The sequence below is a fragment of the Eurypyga helias genome, unplaced genomic scaffold (assembly GCF_000690775.1).
Source record: "Eurypyga helias isolate BGI_N326 unplaced genomic scaffold, ASM69077v1 scaffold25132, whole genome shotgun sequence".
NCBI lineage: Eukaryota > Metazoa > Chordata > Aves > Eurypygiformes > Eurypygidae > Eurypyga > Eurypyga helias.
This window is the reverse complement of record NW_010235637.1, coordinates 36,124-54,827: the sequence shown is the minus strand read 5'-3', so window position 1 is coordinate 54,827 and position 18,704 is coordinate 36,124. Positions and strand designations below refer to the sequence as shown.

The 18,704-nt window shown below is 52.1% G+C and overlaps 1 protein-coding gene across 2 annotated transcripts in view; it reads left to right on the top strand.

Moving 5' to 3' along the window:
• Window positions 1–18,704, top strand: part of LOC104506031 (ephrin type-B receptor 1) — a 50,959-nt gene that overhangs the window by 6,480 nt on the left and 25,775 nt on the right. For both annotated transcript variants that reach the window (XM_010146830.1, XM_010146831.1), the window contains exon 3: window positions 1,647–2,328. In XM_010146830.1, coding sequence (XP_010145132.1) covers window positions 1,647–2,328 — 682 coding nt within the window. The remainder of the gene's footprint in view (window positions 1–1,646; window positions 2,329–18,704) is intronic.

The following is an 18,704-nucleotide window of genomic DNA, read 5'->3' as shown; positions in this document are numbered from 1 at the left end:
GCATATGCTCCATGCAGGCTTCATATCCCTTTGGGTGGTGACATCTCCCCATGGCTCCAGAAGTGACTGTTCACCCCTCACAGATGCATCCTCGGGGGCAGGGGGGCTGTTGGCAGTAACGCCAGGGCACGGGTGCCAGCTGGGCAGCAGCAGCTCTGGACCCTGGGGACTGGCTCCGGTGGGACATGGGCTCTTCTCCTGCTCTCCGTGCTGGATGTGCTTTAAATCTCAGTGAAGATGAGGAAGAACATTGTCTTAATCCCCAGCTCCCTGTGAATTATTTAGAGGGATCTCGTCAAAATGATGCATTTGTCGCTGTTAGAGCATTGTTGGGAGCAGCCACGGGTGCCATGGGTCTTTCCAGCCACAGGGACCTGCTGCTTTTCAGTGCTTAACCCAAGGGAGCACCAGGATCTGGCCCCAAACCCTCATGAGGGTTTTCCAAGTGGCATTTCATGTTGTTCCCAGTCGCGGCCAGCCCTGGGTTCTGGGTGCCTGAAGTGTGTCAGGATCCACTGGCAGGTTTTATTTCTGAGTTTTGAAGCTGTGTTTGCAACCCCCCCAAAAAAAAAGCAGCAAAGCGCAGGGTATGCTCAGTGAAAGAAGCTGGTGAGGGAGCTGGCTCCCTGATGGGCACCGTGACTAGAAGGATAGCGGGTCAGGTTCCCTCCCGTGCACCCGGCCGGGGAAAAAAACCTGTGTTTTTTATATCAGGACTGTGGTTTACGAGGAGGAAAGAAACTTGGGGAGCAGGTGAGGAATGTGGTTGCTTGATGGAAAATGGAAGAGGGCAAAATCTGTCAGGATGCAGGGTCGGTTGTGGCACATCAGCTCTTTGGCAAGGTTCAGTGTGATGGGGCAGGTTGGCATCATCCGTCTGCCGTTGTGGCCCCACGTAAGCCCAAACCCGCGTGAGCACTGCTATAGCATCGCTCCGTGGAAATTATGCATGATATTCAGAGTGCTGCTTAAAGATTGCCATATGAATAATGCTGTTATGAGGAGACTGTAAACATGGATTAGTTAAAATGAATGGATTATGAGGTTGTAAATCTGTCTGTAGGACTCTAATGCCATCATAGACTATTCACAGTTTGCCGCTGTCCCTTAATTGAAATTGTAGCCTGGATTATATTAATGCCCTTCTATAAATCGAATTGCAAATCTATATTCTCTCTCGCTCCGCGGCGGTAATGTTTTATTTAGTTAGTTTTCTTTGCTGGGGGAAATGATCCCGCCGTGCCGAGAGCCTGGGGTCAGGCTCGCTCTCAGCCCACGTGCTGGCTCGGGCTTTAATGAAGCCATAGCCTTGTGTGCTGCTTTCCCTCCTGCCTCCGGGTGCCTGGACCATCTTTCTTTCCATTTTTACCTCTTCTCAGGGCAGCTAAGGTGGCTGCCCATGTAGAAAAGATGTTTTGGCATCAGCAGGGAGCAATGGCGAGAGGCATGAGGGGCAAGAGGATGAGCATTTCTTCTGGTGTTGTTTCTGCACGTGCATCGTGTCGTGTGCCCACAGCCGTGTTCCTTAGTCCCCTTTGGGGCTTTGGGGTTCTCCTTCCAGCCCTGCCCTGCCCCTGCAGGGTGAGCAGCACCTCTGCGGCTCCCTCTGCCTCCCTCTCATCGTTTCTCCCTTCTCCTTTCTGCAGTGGGAAGAAGTCAGCGGCTACGACGAAAACCTCAACACCATCCGCACGTACCAGGTGTGCAACGTCTTCGAGCCCAACCAGAACAACTGGCTCCTCACCACGTTCATCAACCGGCGCGGAGCTCACCGCATCTACACCGAGATGCGCTTCACTGTGCGGGACTGCAGCAGCCTCCCCAACGTCCCTGGCTCCTGCAAGGAGACTTTCAACCTCTACTACTACGAGACGGACTCTGTCATTGCCACCAAGAAGTCAGCCTTCTGGACGGAGGCACCCTACCTCAAAGTGGACACCATTGCTGCTGACGAGAGCTTCTCCCAGGTGGACTTCGGTGGCAGGTTGATGAAAGTCAACACAGAAGTGAGAAGTTTCGGGCCGCTGACCCGCAATGGCTTTTACCTGGCTTTCCAGGACTATGGGGCTTGTATGTCTTTGCTCTCTGTCAGGGTCTTCTTCAAGAAGTGCCCCAGCGTGGTGCAGAACTTCGCTATCTTCCCGGAGACCATGACAGGAGCGGAGAGCACCTCTCTAGTGACTGCCCGTGGCACCTGCATCCCCAACGCTGAGGAGGTGGACGTGCCCATCAAACTGTACTGCAACGGGGACGGGGAGTGGATGGTCCCCATCGGCCGCTGTACCTGCAAGGCTGGTTACGAGCCGGAGAACAACGTGGCTTGCAAAGGTAAGGTTGGCTTTCAGTAACAAGACACTTTTACTGGTTTCAAGTTTTGCTTCACAAAGTGTTTGGCCCCACACAAGCTGTTTTGGGCAATGTCTGTGTGAAATAGGCTGTGCACCATTTACCTCCTGGGATTTGGGAGCAGTGGTCAGCCTGTGGCTTCTTGGTGTACTCTGAGAACTTGGTGAGGATGCGGGTGCTGGTTCAGTTGCCACCACGAGCTGGCTGGAAGTCGCTTCTGTGATCTGCTGCCTTCAAAGTGCCGTGCAGGCTGGCGCTCGCCACCTGAGCCGCTTTCATCCGCCCTCGTTATTTCCCCAGCAAAGCTGTGGGAGCCAGGCAGCCGCTGCCGGGCCCGACTGCAGCGAAGTCGCTCTGATTCTCAGCATTAATTGGAATTGTTTTGGCTGTGGTTTTGGGTTCCCCCAGCCACGTCGCCAGCATGCTGGTGCCTGCTGGAGTCCTCCGCAATGCGGGGTTATAGATATGGAAATCATGCTTGCTGCTTTTCATCTCTTCGCTGTTCTGATAATTATTTCCCAAATATTGTTGGAGGATTATTTTTTTCTTTCTATTAGCTTTGCTGACTGCCCTTTCCTTCTCCCCTCCCAAACTGAAGTATTGTTTTTTGTACGCTGCTTGGAAGGAGGGAAGCGGAGAGGGCGTTTTGCATGAGAAGTTAATCCCATTTCAGGAGAGTTTTCCAAATAACTTTGAGAAGGTGGGCACCACCAAGTCAAGGAAGAGTTGTGGGGGAGGAGAAGGTCAAACACAGGTGTCAGAGTGCTTTAGAGCTGGTTTTGGGGGTGTGTGTGTGATTGTAAGATGTCTGACTTGGACCTCTTTTGGTGCAGGTGGCAGCACATGTAGCACCAGGCTTGGCTGTGATGCTCCTTGGGGTGGCCACCACGGTGTTTCTTCTCCACCTGTAATTTCAGATACATGAAAATGGCAAAGCTGGGATTCAAGCTTTGGAGAAACTTGTTTGTTCATTTGTTTCAAACCTGAGAGCTTGTGTAGGTTTTCACCATGAAAAACCACATTCCTGCCTGGCCAAGGTGAGGGTGCTGATGCCTTCCCATGGCAGGGCTCCGACAACTGGGGAACCACCAGAGTCTGTGTGCTAAGGCCTTGCTTTCCTGCATTGCAGGTGGATTCCTTTGAGTTTTGCGGTTGACCTTGATCGTGGTTTTGTTCCCACCAGGAGATGGTCTGTTCCTGTGAGGAGCTGGAGCACTCTGTTAGAGGGAGGGCTCTTCACAAACCGTAGAGTTTCTGGCGAGACGTTCCTCTGCTATTGAATAAACAAACAGAAAGCACACATGGTTTTATGGCAAAATGACATTTTCTCGTCATGGAAAAAATAAATACTAATTTTAGCTAAAGACTGGAATTGGGAAATAATGTCATTTTGCCAGAAATGTAGGAAACCAGTGATAACATTTAACTGTTGCGGGTTTTGGTGGTGTTGACCTTGTGATCTGCTGCTGGCCAGGCTGGTGGAGGAAGCTGGGGTCTTCAGTGCTTCTAACCCCCTAGGAGGAGCAGTTGCACCTACCCAGTGCTCATAGTTTGGGGCAGGGCAGAGGATGGAGGGCAGCAGGGCAGGAGAGGCGTGAGAGCAAACCAGCTCATGGTGGGAGTTAGACCCATCTTTGTGGCTTTTTTGGTTTCCTTTTCTTGTTCAAAGCCCAGAATGACTACGATGTGTTTGTGCCATCAAAGTTGCACTGAGCAGACCCCTGTCCATTGGGAATTTGCTGAGTTTTCTGTGCCACAGCACCTGTCTCCAGCTGTGCTCCCAGTCCTTGGCAGTGCTGATGCTGAAGGAAAAAACCTCTGAGACTCCCAAGTGTGGGCTCTACAGAGCACCTGGCAAACATTTTGCCTTTGTGTGGGGAGCATGCTTTGCATTTTGGCTCCTTGAGGGGAAAATTCAGGATCCTAGCAGGTCTAAGGGGGTAGAAATGTACTTTACAGATCGTCTGGCAGCATTTGGGATCCTGAAAAGCACCGAGGTGTGCTGTAGGTGCAGACCGAGCAGGTGGTTAAATGGCACCAAGCGCGTGCGTGATGACAGGACCATGATGTTTTCATGATCCCGTGGGTGCTGTTAGGCACTGGTATGATCCAGTGTCCGGAGCAGAGCTCCAGTAACTCCCATCTCCCAGTCCTGTGAGAGCATTCCCAGTTCCCAGCTCAGGAGGAAGGATGAAAGGCTGGGACTGCATGTGGGACCTGCATGTTTGAAGCTCTTGCTTAACACTGGCAAGGAACCCGAAACCAGTAAACCTGCCAGCCCCTCCTGGAAGTTCACTAAAACCAGTTCTAAAAGCCTGAGCCAGGGCTTAGTTAGGGCTGGTAGAAATTTAACTGTGTTTGAGTAAAAATCTGACATTGGGTTGGACTCTGGGTTCTTGGTAGCTCATGTGCACCCTTTGGCCATTGAGCCTCCTCCCCATGGACCTTGGAGGCCATGAGGGATGACCTGAGCCCTCCAGTCTTTCCCAAAGGTCAGCAAGCAGGAGGTGGCACATTGTAAGGTTTAGAAATAATAATCTGTTGGTTTTCTGTTTGTCTTCGTGCTCTCAAGGGGTCGTATTCTCCTGCCTTGTTCACCCACTGGCTTTGTCTCGCAGGGATGGTGCCAGGATCGCACCCTGGCTCCTGGGAGGCATATGCTCCTGACAGCTGCTCAAAGCCTTCATCAACCTGAGATGAGCCACTTAACAAGCCTAGGGGAATTGTCACCAAGGAAAAAAAAATAATAAAGAAAATCCCTCGGTATTTTAAGGCTGAGAAAATGGGCTTAATTCCTCAGCAGTGGGGAAAAAAAATAGGGTGGAATTGTTTAGCTCCCCCAGCCCTCTCTCATCTCTCCCACCCCCTGGGATAGAGGCTGTGCCTATCGTGGGGCTATTAGACCGGAGCAGTTTTGTGCTAACGGCAGAGCTGGGGGCCGCTGAGGGATTCATTAATACCAGCTTTTATCGGCACTTAGCCGCTTGCGAAAGGCACAGGCAGAACACTGCCTTCATCTTGGGGGTATTTTGAGTCCCCGAGAGATTATTGTCATGTTTTAGGGTCAGAGTGATGGGGGGTCTTTACCACCGTGACGCTAAGATGAGGCTGGGAAGGAGGGAGGGAGACTTTCTTTATCAATCTGCTCCGTTATTTGCTTCTATCCTGGGCTGGTTGGGGTTTGGCACTATGGACCTCCTGGCTGGTGCGAAGCCGTGTTGTTCTCAGCTGGGTGATCGCACGCCGTGCCCCAAAACACGGTGGGACTGTCTGCCCCATCTTCTTTGGCACCTTGTGCCCCTGAGAGCTGTGGGTCAATGCAAAATGGAGGCTGTTATTGAATCCAAAATGAATAATTCATTTGGTGTGATAGCCCACACTCCGTTCAGGTTGATATTAAATCCATTCGTCTTGCTCTCCCCCGTCCCTCAGCCCTGCTTTATGGCTTCCTTGTGTGGTCAAGGTGTAATGCATCATCGTGCTGGGGAGGAGGTGGGAGGAAAAGGAGGAGCGGGGATCGTTGGGAGGCTGGGGAAATCGTTTGAGACCTTGGATGAGCATGCTGGGTGGATTTCGTTTGTTCTCCTCAAGGAAAATTATTAAACCCTTTCTCTGCTGGTGTTTCACTCTGAAACCTAATGATGGCAAGGTAACCCCTCCCTAGAATGGCAGCAGTTGTGCAGGGTCTCAGCTTTTTTTATCCCTTTTGACTCTGAGGATGGGGCACTAAATTTATATCAGCTGGAATCATGCTGACTTTCTCTCTGACCTTCCCAGTGCCAGGTGATAACTCAGTTGCATGGAGAAACCTGCCAAGGAAAAAGCCTGGAGCTAAATCAGCCGTGTGTGGAATTTTTACTTTGTATTTATAAACCCAGGGAGAAGGGGCGAGAGAGTGCTCCTGCTGCTTCCTGGGATTGTCTCGCTTTCGTTTTTCCCCCTCCTGGCAAATTCCTGTCGAGCCTCCAAGCTGCCGTGGCTCAGGGTAATGAACTGACCAGCTTCTTTGCCACAGCTGGAAATCTGAACTAGCAGGGGTGGCAACATGAAACAAACACCCACAAAATAAGAACAGAGCTGGGCTGTGCAGCCCACTGATGTTCCTTGAGCACCCTCGCTCCCATGCATCCCTTTTCCACGAGGCAGCCGGTCCCCTGCTCCGTCTGCGTCCCCCAGCCCTTCTTCACCTGCCGGCTGGTGCCTGGGGCTGTGCCGAGCCTTTGCCAAAGCTGCCTATGGATTGATTTTGTTGTTCTTCATCCCTTTGATTTCTTTGTCTCCTTTTTCTGTTTCTCCTTCTGTCCTGCCTTGTGCATGGAGGGCTGGATTTGGGAAAGGGTTAGTGGGGGCTACACATCCCACCAGCTGAATGGCAAGGAGTGAGCAGCCCAATGCTGTTTCCCCCATTCTCCTCCCCTCCTGCCGAGCAGCCATGGTGATAATTATTGATTTCCTTTACTTATCCATCACAGAGGGCTGGAAACAATAGTAGAGCACGGGATTTATGAAGTCTTTTTTTTTTTTTTAAATAATTCTGAACATTTTGTAATTAGTAGTAGAATAATTTGCTAACACTTCAAAACAAGGGAAACATTGAGTTTTCCCTATCAATTTGTTGCTCGTGCTGAGAACCGAGTTGTCTTGGTCTCTTGCACCCTGCCTTTGCCTGCCTTTTCCCCGCACAGTGGTCCAGCCTGGTGCCCCGGTGCTATGTTGGGGAACCCAGGAGAGGTTTTCTTGGGTGATGAAAGTGATGTTGGCTTTGTCCCATGGGTGAATGGCAGCAAGGAAGGCCGTGGGCTGCCTCACCGTGTCGTGGGGACACATGGTCATGCTCCCCCATGCATTAGGGTGCGTCCATCCCAGGGTGATGCAGCTCTGTGCCCTGATGGCTGGGTCAGGGAGAGCACACCAAGCATCGCAGGGGCTGCAGAAAGGCCGTTTTTGGCTTTTTAGGTGGTTTTAACTTAGTTTTTTCTCCATGGTGCTGGTCCAGGTACTTCCCCAAGGCTGGGAAGCATCTCCTTTCCAGCCTCTGCCCCACTGCCACTCGCCTTCCCACTGCTTCCTCTCCAGCATCTCATTTCAGCTTGCCTGGCCCACAAGTGTTCTCTTTTTGAACAATTTCTCTTCAAAACGAGGAGAAAAACAAAGATGTAAAAAGAAAATGCTTGCCCTGCCCCCTCTCCTTCTACCTGCCCTTGGAATTGGCTTAGTGGAGTGAGGGCTGGGATCCCCACCTGCAGTCTTAAATAACAGGGTTTAAAAACCATCAGCACGTCTTCAAGCTCTTTCTTGGGGACTGGGACCAGGACCAGGTCAACCCGTTTGGTTCAAGCCCTTTACGTCTCGCTCTGCACCCGTGGGCACACGGCTGATGCACCTGGGTGCAAGGGGGTCCCTGCGGCTGCAGCTCATGCTCACGATGCTTTAGGTGGGCTTTGCGAGGAAGATGTTTCTTGTTTCTCCTTCTAAAGCTTGAAAAAGCTTGTTGAGTGGCACAGGGAGGGAGTGGCATGCCTCTGCTCACAGGGGCTTGGGCACCTGCTAGACACCATCAAAGAAGCCACTCTTAGAGCGGAGCGAGAGCATCTGCTGGGGCACCTTTCACTCCTAGCAGTGGGGACACATCCAGGGGGTGTTTTATTTCCGGTTTAGCCCAGCCACACACCTCCAACTGCTCAAAATGGGCCAATTTTATCCTTTTTTTTTTTTTTAATTTTAACACAATATCAAATTTCTTGCCTCCTCTCCCATCCTGCATCAGCCGAAGCCGCTCTCCCTGCCTGGGCTGTGCCGGGAAGCGGCAGTCTGCCACCTCTTCCTGCATCCAGGCAGTGATGCTGGAGGGATGCTCCTCTTTGTTGCAGGGGCTTTGCCTTCGCCTGGCAACCATCTCCCTGCTTCTACCGCTGGGTGGAACAGGCAGCCCGGTTTTGTCACGGCCACGCTGCAGAGGAGACACCTCCAAAAAAAAAAAAAAAAGACAGAAAAAAGTGTGATTTTCCTTAAATTATGCCTTAATGAAGGCATCCATTAACCCCCATAATAATTTTGCAAGGAAAGTGTCCAGGAAAACCTTGTTAAATTTTTTTTCTAATGAGTGCAATGGGTTTTAATGGAATTCTTAATTAGGTATTATTAGCCCAAATGTTCCTCAGGTGGATTCCGGCCCTTTTCTCTCCCCTGGAGCAGGGATGGGGAAGGAGCATGTGTCCTGGCTGCTGCCGGTGGGGAGGCTCAGGCACCGCAGCCACCGCTCACTGTCCCCTAAATCCTGAGTGGGCTCTGGGTCACCCCTGTGAGCCGGACCCCTCCAAAGGAGAAACGATGGAAAAACCTGGAACATACCCCGGGAAGGGGTGAGCAGGGGCTGGGGGAGCATCACAGGGCTGGGCTGCCTGGCTGGACCATCGCAGCACGTGGCCTTGGAGCCATGAGGGATTGGCCCCTGAGCTGTGAGGGTTTTATGGCTGTGTGATTCGGCATATCTTTTTTCTTCTTTCCTCCTCGAACTGTACCACGTTCACCCCCTCAGTGAGAACTTCTGAGTGTTATACTGATTTCAGTCTTAAAGAGGTAGAAAAATCCCACATTGATTTTCTCCCCCTCCGAAGGGTCTTTTCACGAGCCTGTTGACAAATAGGGGCCTAAATCTACTTCCACACCCTTAGTTTGTTAGTGGTCCACCTGGGAAACTTCTTGTCATAGCTGAAGTGCTCATCTTTTTTGGGGATATTGGTGCGCAAAGCTCCATGCGAAGCTTTTGGGGGCGTTGGTGGGCATGGGTCTGCCAGCGCGCTCTTGACAGAGGGGCTGCAAAACCTCATCCGCTCACACAGTCCAGGAGAGACGGCTCCCACCCTGCCACCATCACGTGGAAAGCCCTTTGCTCTCTGGCCGGAGCAGGGATTGTTCTCCTGGACAATGGAAGAGCCGCAAGGAAGCACAGGATCCGGCCCGTGTCCGGCGCCCGCATTGTTCCCACCCGTGTTTGCAAACAGCCAGCACCTGGCAAACCCAGTGACTCAGCCTGGTGAGGTTTAAAGCCTTTCTATAACTTTTTCCTTTTTTTTTTTTTTTTTAAGTCACGAGAACTCTTTTGGGAATGGCTCCGGCCGGCGCCGTTCTGCTGCTGTTTGCTTGCAAGGGATGGGAATCTCACCCCTGTTTGGGGCTGTGCTGCACTGTACAGCCCATGGCAAGCTCTGCAGGAGCCAGCATCCCTCCCAGCTGACCAGTAAGAATAATAAAAAAGAGGATTTAATTTTTACCCCAACTGGCTAGCAATAATAATTAAAAAAGGAGGTTTTTTTTTACTTCAGCTGGCTAGTAATAATAATTAAAAAAATAAGTTCCGCCCCTCCAAGCCATGAAGTAACTCACTGGCACTCCCCTGTGCAGGGTGTCGTTTGCTAGCCCTGTCCTGGGGGTTGCAGTTGGGTGTTGCAGCTCTCCTGCAACCTCTGCTTTGGGAAACTTTCGCTAATGACGTTTTTAATGAATGATGCAAATGCAAGTCGTGGAAAAGATGTGGACTAGGTGGAGCGAGTCATGCTGCTGCTCCCCACCCTGCTTCCTGCTGGCGTCAGGGGAGTTTTGCATGGGTTGGACTTGGCATCCAGGGCACCCCGTGACCTGGGGCACCACGGGGCTGTGCGAAGGAAGGATGGAGCCCTCCAGGATGAGGGTGAAAAGAGAAGGAATTAGCTCAGATTACTGAGGTTTTAATTTTCTACCCTCTCCAAACCCCTGCCTGTGCTGCCCGGGTCGTTCTGCACCCGGACGGTGACAAATGGAGCGGTGCCGTGGGTGTTAGCTCCGAGTGTGTTAAAAGGGGTCATTTGTCACGCTCGGTGCCTTGTATCTCAGAGGATGCGTCGAGAGCAGAGCACGGTGATTAAATCAAAGCATCGCTCTCACGCTTAAGCAGGGCTTTGGAGGAGGGCTGAGGAGCTATGGGAAAACCCATCCGTCTTCAGCTGGTGCGGCCAAGAAATGATCCACACCTTGTCTATCAGAGCATCAAACCAGACTAAATATTCAGTTGTGGGTGCCTCAAATGAAGATGTGTAAAGCCACAGGAGGAAGGAATTGATGTTCCCTCACCTGGAGCTCCCAGGGGAGCCTCACCCAGCGAGCAGCAGCTGAGAAAATGTAATGAATGGCATGGGGTGGAACTGCAGTGCTTGCTGTTCATGTTAATCCCAGGATTCACCTGCTTGTATGATATTCGCTGTATAAAAATCCTTTTTAGGAAGGAGAGGGCTGGGGGCTGGGGGTAGAGCTGGTCACCGCAATGCTCTCAGCATGGCCACATCCTGCGTGGTCACTGCTGACCTGGCAGCAGCATCCCCATGAGCAGGGAGCGATGCCCGAGCTGACGCTGCCCCCATCTCATGGCTCCCTGGGACCTGTCCAGGATGATGCTCTGGTCTCTGCGGGCAAAGCTTCACCCTCTCCATGCTTGTTTGGGTGCAGATGGCAAAGCCTGGGGCACCAGGCTGTGTGCTGTGCCGGAGGCAGAGGGCTCCGACCTCAGGTCTGGTTTCTGGGTTTTGCTGTCCAAAACTTGTCCATAAAAGCAGAGGCATCCTGAGGAGCTGATACATGAGGGGAACTGGGGATTGAATTTCTGTTCTAGGTTGATTAGTGTTTCTCTGTTGGGTCTACAGCTCTAAGGGTCAATTGTCTGTGAGGTGAGACTTGATATCAACTTATTTTGATATGATTTTTTTTATTTAGTACCTGTCTGCACCCAGGCACAATGTCCCTGAGGTGCTTAAAACCAATCCCTCGATAAACCTGCCCTGGATGTAGCTTTGGGATGGGTTGATGCATACTGGCATGTGTGTCCCCTCTGGCACAGAAGGAGCCGGTCGCCCTCGGAGCAGGGATTACTTTGATGCTTGTGGGTTTTGCTCTTGCAAAATGGGGAATCTGTGGGAAAGCTTGAAATGGTTCTTGGCATGGCAAGAATGCTTCTCTGCCTGCCTGGGTGCTGCCAGGGACTGGCATCTTCTGGCTAAACCCAAATCTCCCTTCTGGCTTGGGCATCTGTCTAAGCATGCCAGGATGAGGATAACAGGTGAGACCTGGAGATATCGCAGACCTCGAGTCTCCACATCTGATCTGCTCATGGGCCTTTAATCAGCTATTATTATTTAAGAGAACTTATTCTTAGAGAGCCCGAGGTGCAAATTGTTTCACAGCTGAGGAAAGCTTCCAGATCTGCCTACATACAGCAAATCCCTGCAATCTCGGGTGGCTTTGACTTAGCGTAGCAGATGTTGAGGATGGATGGGACTTTTTCCCTGCATGTTGCTACAGTTGGTGTGGGACACTGGCGAGGATTTTGGCAGGGAGAGAGGCTGGCTGCGCTCAGAGGTGGGGTTAGTGGGGGATGTCCACTCCACAGCCACCTGCCTTGGGCATCTCTCAGCAGTGGCACCAACACAGAGCCAGCATGTTTGTGCCATTTGCATTGCTTTTGAGAAGATTGCCTGTGCAGGAATCATAGAATCACAGAATGGTTTGGTTGGAAGGGACCTTAAAGATCATCTAGATCCAACCCCCCTGCCATGGGCAGGGACACCTTCCACTAGACCAGGTTGCTCAAAGCCTCATCCAGCCTGGCCTTGGACACTTCCAAGGATGGGGCATCTATAGCTGCTGCGGACAAACTTTTCCAGTGTCTCACCACCCTCATCAGAAAAAATTTTCTTCCTTGTGTCCAGCCTAAACCTACAGTCTTTCAGTTTAAAGCTGTTGCCCCTTGTTCTGTCACTACTCTCTCAGCCTCTCTCCATACCAGAGGTGCTTCAGCCCCCTGACCAATTTCATGGTCTCCTCCGGCCTCGTCCAACAGGTCTGTGTCTTTTGTGTGCTGGAGACTCCAGGGCTGGATGCAGTGCTGCAGGTGGGTCTTGCCAGACCACAGTAGAGGGGGAGAATCTCCTTCCTTGAACTGCTGGCTGTGCTTCTTGTGTTGCAGCCCAGGATACGGTTGGCTTGCAGGGAGTGCATGTTGCTGGCTTTGTTACCCACCAGTCCACCAATTCCTCCTCTTCAGGACTGCTCCCCATCCCTTCATCCCTCGGTCTGTACTGATGCTGGGGGTGGCTCCGACCCGTGTGCAGGACCTCGCACTTGGCTTTGTTGAACTTCGAGGGTCACATGAGCTCACCTCTTGAGCCTGTCCAGGTCCCTCTGGATGACATCCCTTCCCTTCAGGGAGTCAGTGAATCCCTTGCTGAGGGAGGACTCCATCTTATTATGTTAGTGATGAAGATATTGAATAGTGCTGGTCCCAGTATGGACCCTTGAAGGACACCACTCACTACTGGTTTCCACTTGGACATCGAGCCACCAGCTCCATCTCACTTGCATGTGAGCTGAAGAGGATGACTTACCTCATGCTTCAGCCTGGAAACTGCTTTGAGCTGCCTCCTGCTCCGCCCAGCAACATTCACAGCCAGCAGCATCCCAGTGGTAGTTATATCGGAGCAGAGTCGTGTTGTAGTACTGTAACCTGTTGATCGTTTGCAATCTCCTTTGAACTCCTCGCAGGCAGGGATCTTGGTTGCTTTGTGCTAAGGCAGGTCTGGTGTGTGGGGTCTCCAGAGCACCAGCCCACTGTGGATAGAAATCTTCCCAACCTCCTCCCTTTGCTCTTGATCCGCAAGCCAGGCTCTGCCCTTGGGACCGAGCGTCTTTTGCAAGCCAGCCTCATGCAGGCAGGAGATGGTGGAAATTTGGCTCCAGCCAAATTTTCTGTCTGTTGGTGCAACGCTACAGGAGAACCTCAAAGGGTGAGGGACGTGGAAGTGGATCCAAGTGCTTCATCTTCTTCACAGTCCCCTCCCCTCTGCCCCTGGCACCGCAGCGATGCACTGTCTGTTATTTTTGCTTTTTCATCTTTAATCGTTTCCTATTTCTATCTGGCAGTGGAGCCCAAGTGCCACAAGAAAACATTATTTTCCAAGATATTTCTTTTGCAGTGAACGCCGCTGGCCATTGCAGTGCCTGGTGGCAGCTGAGATCAGCTACCACGGGGTTGGGATGCGCCTGGGACTGGCTGTCCTGCCAGCTGGAGCAGAGTCGGGAAGAATTTTTAAGGGCAACCTTGTGTGGAGAGAGGGAAATTGGGAAGGAAGATAAAAATTTCCATGGTCCCTAGTGCTTTTCAATGCCGTTTTATTGGGGGTGTTGGAAAGTTGGGATAAAGGTAGTGAGGTGGGGACTGAGCCAGCAGCTTACTGGAAGCAAGTGGTTTGGACTGGGAAAATGTTAAGAATAGAGCAGAGAGGGAGAGTGTGGATGGGGGAAAAAATAAATAAATGGAAGGGAGATGGGTAAAACTTTTAGAAATTGCTTTTTAGGTGTTTTCTGGCTGCAGGAGGTAAAAGCCACTTGGCAGGAGCAGGGCAAGTCCGTGGCACAGCCACTGTTTGACTGCTTAGGGTGGGAAAGGAAGTGTTATTAAAAGAGGAAGAAATCATACAAAATATATGTAAGTGATGTTTGTATATAGAAATAATAGTAAATTGAACCCGACTGCAGCAAACAGGGCTTGCTGCTGAAAATGCCAGACCTAGGGGTGGACAGGGAGTGCTTTGCTCACGCCTGTGCGGGACCACGGAAGCAGTTTGCCAGGGGCCAGGGCCGTGTGTGGGCAGGTAAGTGTGAGGGCAGGAGCAGCCGGGGCTTCTTGTCCCCTGGTCAGTGCTGCGTTTCCCCTCTCCTCTCCGCGGCTGGGTGGGAAGGCACCTTTCCTCTGAGGAATAGTAATTATGACTTGTTCCGTTATAAATATTCATAGGGGAGCTTTCTTAATTACTTTTCTAATTAATTCCATGCATGGGGCTCTTGGAGTGGATGAGGGATGTGGGAGAGTGGTTGCGCCTTGGTCGGGACATCCTCCCCTTGCCGAGTCCGTCCTCTCCTTGCTGAGTCTGTCCCTGGGCATGGTCCTCAAGCAGTCAGCCAAACCACAGCCCCTGAGGCTCATCTTGGTCAGGATGGGGGGTGTCCTGCTCCATGATGGGGCATCCCACCTTCCTGTGTGGCGTGATGTCCTCCAGTGCCGTGGCACAGGCACAAGGAAGCTGTGTGTCCCTACCCGCGCCGGCAGCATGAGCCTGGTCCTGCGGCTGGAGCTCTCCCCCAGCCCCATTGCGGGGTGACTCATCCTTTGCGGCATCAGCACTAACGAGGAACCACTTCAGACATAATTAATAAGCACTTGATGTTCTCTAGATTGAGGGATACTGTGTGGCGTGAGCTGGCAAAGGAGGAAAAGGTGCTTAATTAGTTCCTATTTGGAGTGGGAGATGTTTGCTTCTCAACCAGGAGGGGTTTGTGCTTTGGGGAGACCAGACCTTGATTTCCCCATTGGAAGAGAGACTGGAGTTACGAAGCAACGTTGGTGGTTCCTAAAAATCCGTGGGAGGGCTCAGCATCATTTTCAGGAGGTTTCTAACTGCAGCCCTTGCTGGCACCTTGGTACCTGGGGAAGAGCTACTCTCTGGGATCCACCAGCTCGCTTTCCTGCTCGTTAGGTGGCTCGACAGCTCAGTAGGTGTTGAGGGGTGAATGCGATGTGCTGGGTTAAGTGGTACATGAAAGTATCTGCTCTTCCGTACGGCATCCAGTCCATGTCCATCGACTCCTGGAGTCTCACGTTGCTGCAGTTCACAGGGGAGACGATCTCACCCTGTGACTCCTGCATTGAGCCCTATGCCTGGGGTGGAAGCAGAGTATCTTCTGGGGCTTGTGTTATTGGAACTTGAGTCCTGGCCTCAGTCTTGATGCCTCCAGTCTCCAAACTCATCGGGAGGTTCACTGCAGGTAACCTTGCAGTGCTGGGTATGTATCTGCTCACTGGGACCGGTCCTGGTGGTCCCCTGTCCGGCTCCTGCTTGGCCCAATCAACCAGAACTGGTGTAATCCAGTGCACACCAGCACGGCCAAGGCGGCACATGAACGTCGCTTGCCTTCGTGGCACCAGCCACACTAGGCTCAGCCTTAGTTATATCACCCTCGTTAAAACCGAGCGTGCATCGGGTGGCGAAGGTTTTCTGAAATCCCAATTACAGCTGTGACTGTGGTTAAGACAGGGCACCCAGCTGTGATAAGCCACCTCTGGAGAAGCAGAGAGGCTGGAGGTCGGGCAGGAGCAGCCTCTGCCTGGGCAGACCTCTGCATTTCTGCCCTGGCCATCTGGCTCCCCGGCAGCATGCCTGCCCCGCTCACCCTTTCTCTCCTTACACTGTTTTTCATCAACAGGATTGGATGGATTTCTTGGCTCCCTCCCCACCCCTTAGCTCTGGTTTTAATGTACAGCAGAGATGTAAATGTGTACCTAGCACCAGTCGGGGAGGGGAAGCCCTGGAGTAGGGGGTTGGACACCGCTGTCTATTTACTGGTAAATCAATCTCCCCTTTCCTTATATTACATCCCCAGGGAGAGCTGTGTTGTGGCATTTAATTTGCGGCTACTATTCAGGTAGCTCCTGGCCCCGCTGCCTGTGAGGGTTTAGGGCAGCGTCGGCGAGCCCAACCCCGTCCTGCTTGCCATGGCTGACAGCCCCGGCACAGGGAAGAGCAGGCTGCAGCTGCTGAATATGTTTTTAAAGAGTATAAAAAGGTTAAATAGCCTCAAGTAATTGCCAAGAACTTTGTCCCCCTTCGTTTGTTGACTCAGATTAATAAATTCAGGCAGCAGTAGGATGGTGGGGAGCATCCAGTGCCGATCATTGCCGTGGCCATGCGGCCGCGGGTTGCGCCAGGTAAGCCTCCCTGCATACGTGGATAAGTTGTCTAACATTTGATCAGATTGTTTAGCGTTCGATCACTGAAGTTGGTGCTCGGAGTGGCAGTTGGGCCTCATCCTCCCCTGCTACGCCTCCCTCCTCCATAGCGGTGCTTGAATTCCCAAGTGGCAAGAGCTGAAACATGGGGGAGAAATGGAAATGCACTGAGGGGTCTCCATGAGCTGTTCCACGCACCCACTGGTTGCATTTCATACCTGATTTCATGTGGAAACGTGTTGGAGCAGAAGGTCAGGCATCGTTATTTCCCTGGCTGGATTATGGAAAGGAAGGGAAGTTGCCGGCAGCAGAGGACCCGCGGTGTGAGATCTTGGCCTGGTGCAAAGTGGGAACTAAAGCAAAGCAAAACCCAAGTGAGAGAAAAATGATTTGCAAAAGTGACCTTGGGAGGGCTTGTGGTTTTTTCCCCCGCGCTGACAGTTTTGGACAGCAAAGTGAGTTTCCCTGCTCTGTGGCAAGCTGGCAGCCCCGTGGTGCCGTCTGCCCAGGGCATGTGTGCTCTCCCCTTTCTCATCCAACAAATGAATCTGGGACAGATTTCGTCTTTAGACCTTCAAAATCTCCCCAACCATGAAAAACAGAGAAACCCAAGCCCAGAGCAGTGGTTAAATGAGCAAGAGTGGACTCGCGAAGGCGGGTGAGCACAGGGCATGTGGGAGCCAAAGCCAACTTCTTCCATGCCCTGCTTTGGGCTTAAACTCATTGTTTTAGCGTCATGATACCGGCTAAACAGTCAGTGTCAAAGCTCATCTGCATCCAGAGACCCATAATTTTCCCAAGCCTGACTTCCTGGAGGAGAAACGCTTCTTCTGGGTGAGCATCGGCTACGTTTTCCTTGCAGCCAGGCGTATGGGGCTCGGTCTGCGAGCACCTCGGTCCGCCTCAGGGGAGCAAATCCTTGGTTGATGAGGGATGGGATTTTTGGGAGAGGTGGATGCACCCACACCCTATTGCTTCTAATTGGCCTTGCACAGCTACTTACCCTGCAAGTGCTTTTGAAATCTTGCCCCGTGCCTTTCCGCTTCGATTCCTTTTTCATCTGTGAGGGGAAGAAAAAGAAAAAAAAGCCCTGAGAAGGGAAAAACCACATTGAATTTTACTTTTCCTCCATGAATAAACCATAGCAGGCTGGGCTCAGCAGCCGCTGAGTTTAATTTACATGTGTCCCAAGGCGGATCTAAACCCATTCCTCCAGAGGTGAAGGGCTGGTTTAATTAAGCGGCTGCGTCAGGAGGAGCTGGGGCCTCTTTTCCCCGCGCGTCGAGGAGAGATGCAGCCCGTCGCCCGCAGGATGCGAACCCAGATGCTGGGAAGCTCATGTTTATCTCATGAGTTTCTGTCTGTACAGCGCTGAAATACGGAAACACAGCAGAATGAGATGGGCGCTGTTCGTAATTAAGTTGTGGGAATGCTGGGCCTTGAGGCGGGAGCAGCCCTGGGTGATCCAAAATGGTGGGAGTTTGTGTCTGGCTGGAAAGATAGTGAAATTTGCACCAAAATGAGGTTTTGTCCCTCTCTCGGACAAGGCTCTGCTGGGGTGGCCTGTCCCCAGGATGCTGTTGTTTCTGGCATTGCTTGAGGACTTGTTCTGGGCTCCCTCCCTGAAGGAGCAAGCATCCATCTGTATGTCCAAGGATGCTTCAGGACCAGGGCTGCTCCAACTTCCCAGTTTCTCAATCTGGGTCTGATCCCATCTCCCCTCGGCATGGCAATGGGTACCCTCCTACCTCTCCTCGCTGGAGTCTGGCATTGCTCCGAATACAGAAACCTCTCTGGATTAATCCATGGATGCCTCGCGGAGGGCAGCCGTGGCCCTGCCAGCCCTGAGGTGCTCAGGAGAAGTGCTTGGCTTGATAAAAAAGGGAATCAGATCATTAAAAAGCAGAAGTGTGGGGGGGAAAAACCCACATAACACTCCCCACCCCCCTCCCAACAGAGATGCAGGAGGAAGGGATGACAGGAGAGCATCAAGTAGGGATGCAATTAAACCTCTGGCAACAGGCACCCGCTCCCTGCTTGGATGTTTGCGAGGAGGATAACAAGGGAGATGAAAGCGGGGTGTGAAGGCAGCACCCTCATCACTGTTTGAAGATGGGGAGATGGCAGCTCCCACTGGGGAGCAGCAGCGTGTGGGTGACAGCTTGCCTGATTCTGCTGGTTTTTCCCCCAAAACCTCAGCATCCCTCGTGTCATCATCACATGAAAGGGGTCGAAACCTGAAAGCATGGGTTGTGTTACAGCCCGTGGGGGTGTTGGAGCTCTGGTGTGTGTGTTCCCAATGGTCATGGTGTCACCAGTCCCCCCGGCACCCACTGGGGAGCAGCAGCGTGTGGGTGACAGCTTGCCTGATTCTGCTGGTTTTTCCCCCAAAACCTCAGCATCCCTCGTGTCATCATCACATGAAAGGGGTCGAAACCTGAAAGCATGGGTTGTGTTACAGCCCGTGGGGGTGTTGGAGCTCTGGTGTGTGTGTTCCCAATGGTCATGGTGTCACCAGTCCCCCCGGCACTGCCTGCCTGGGAGGGTG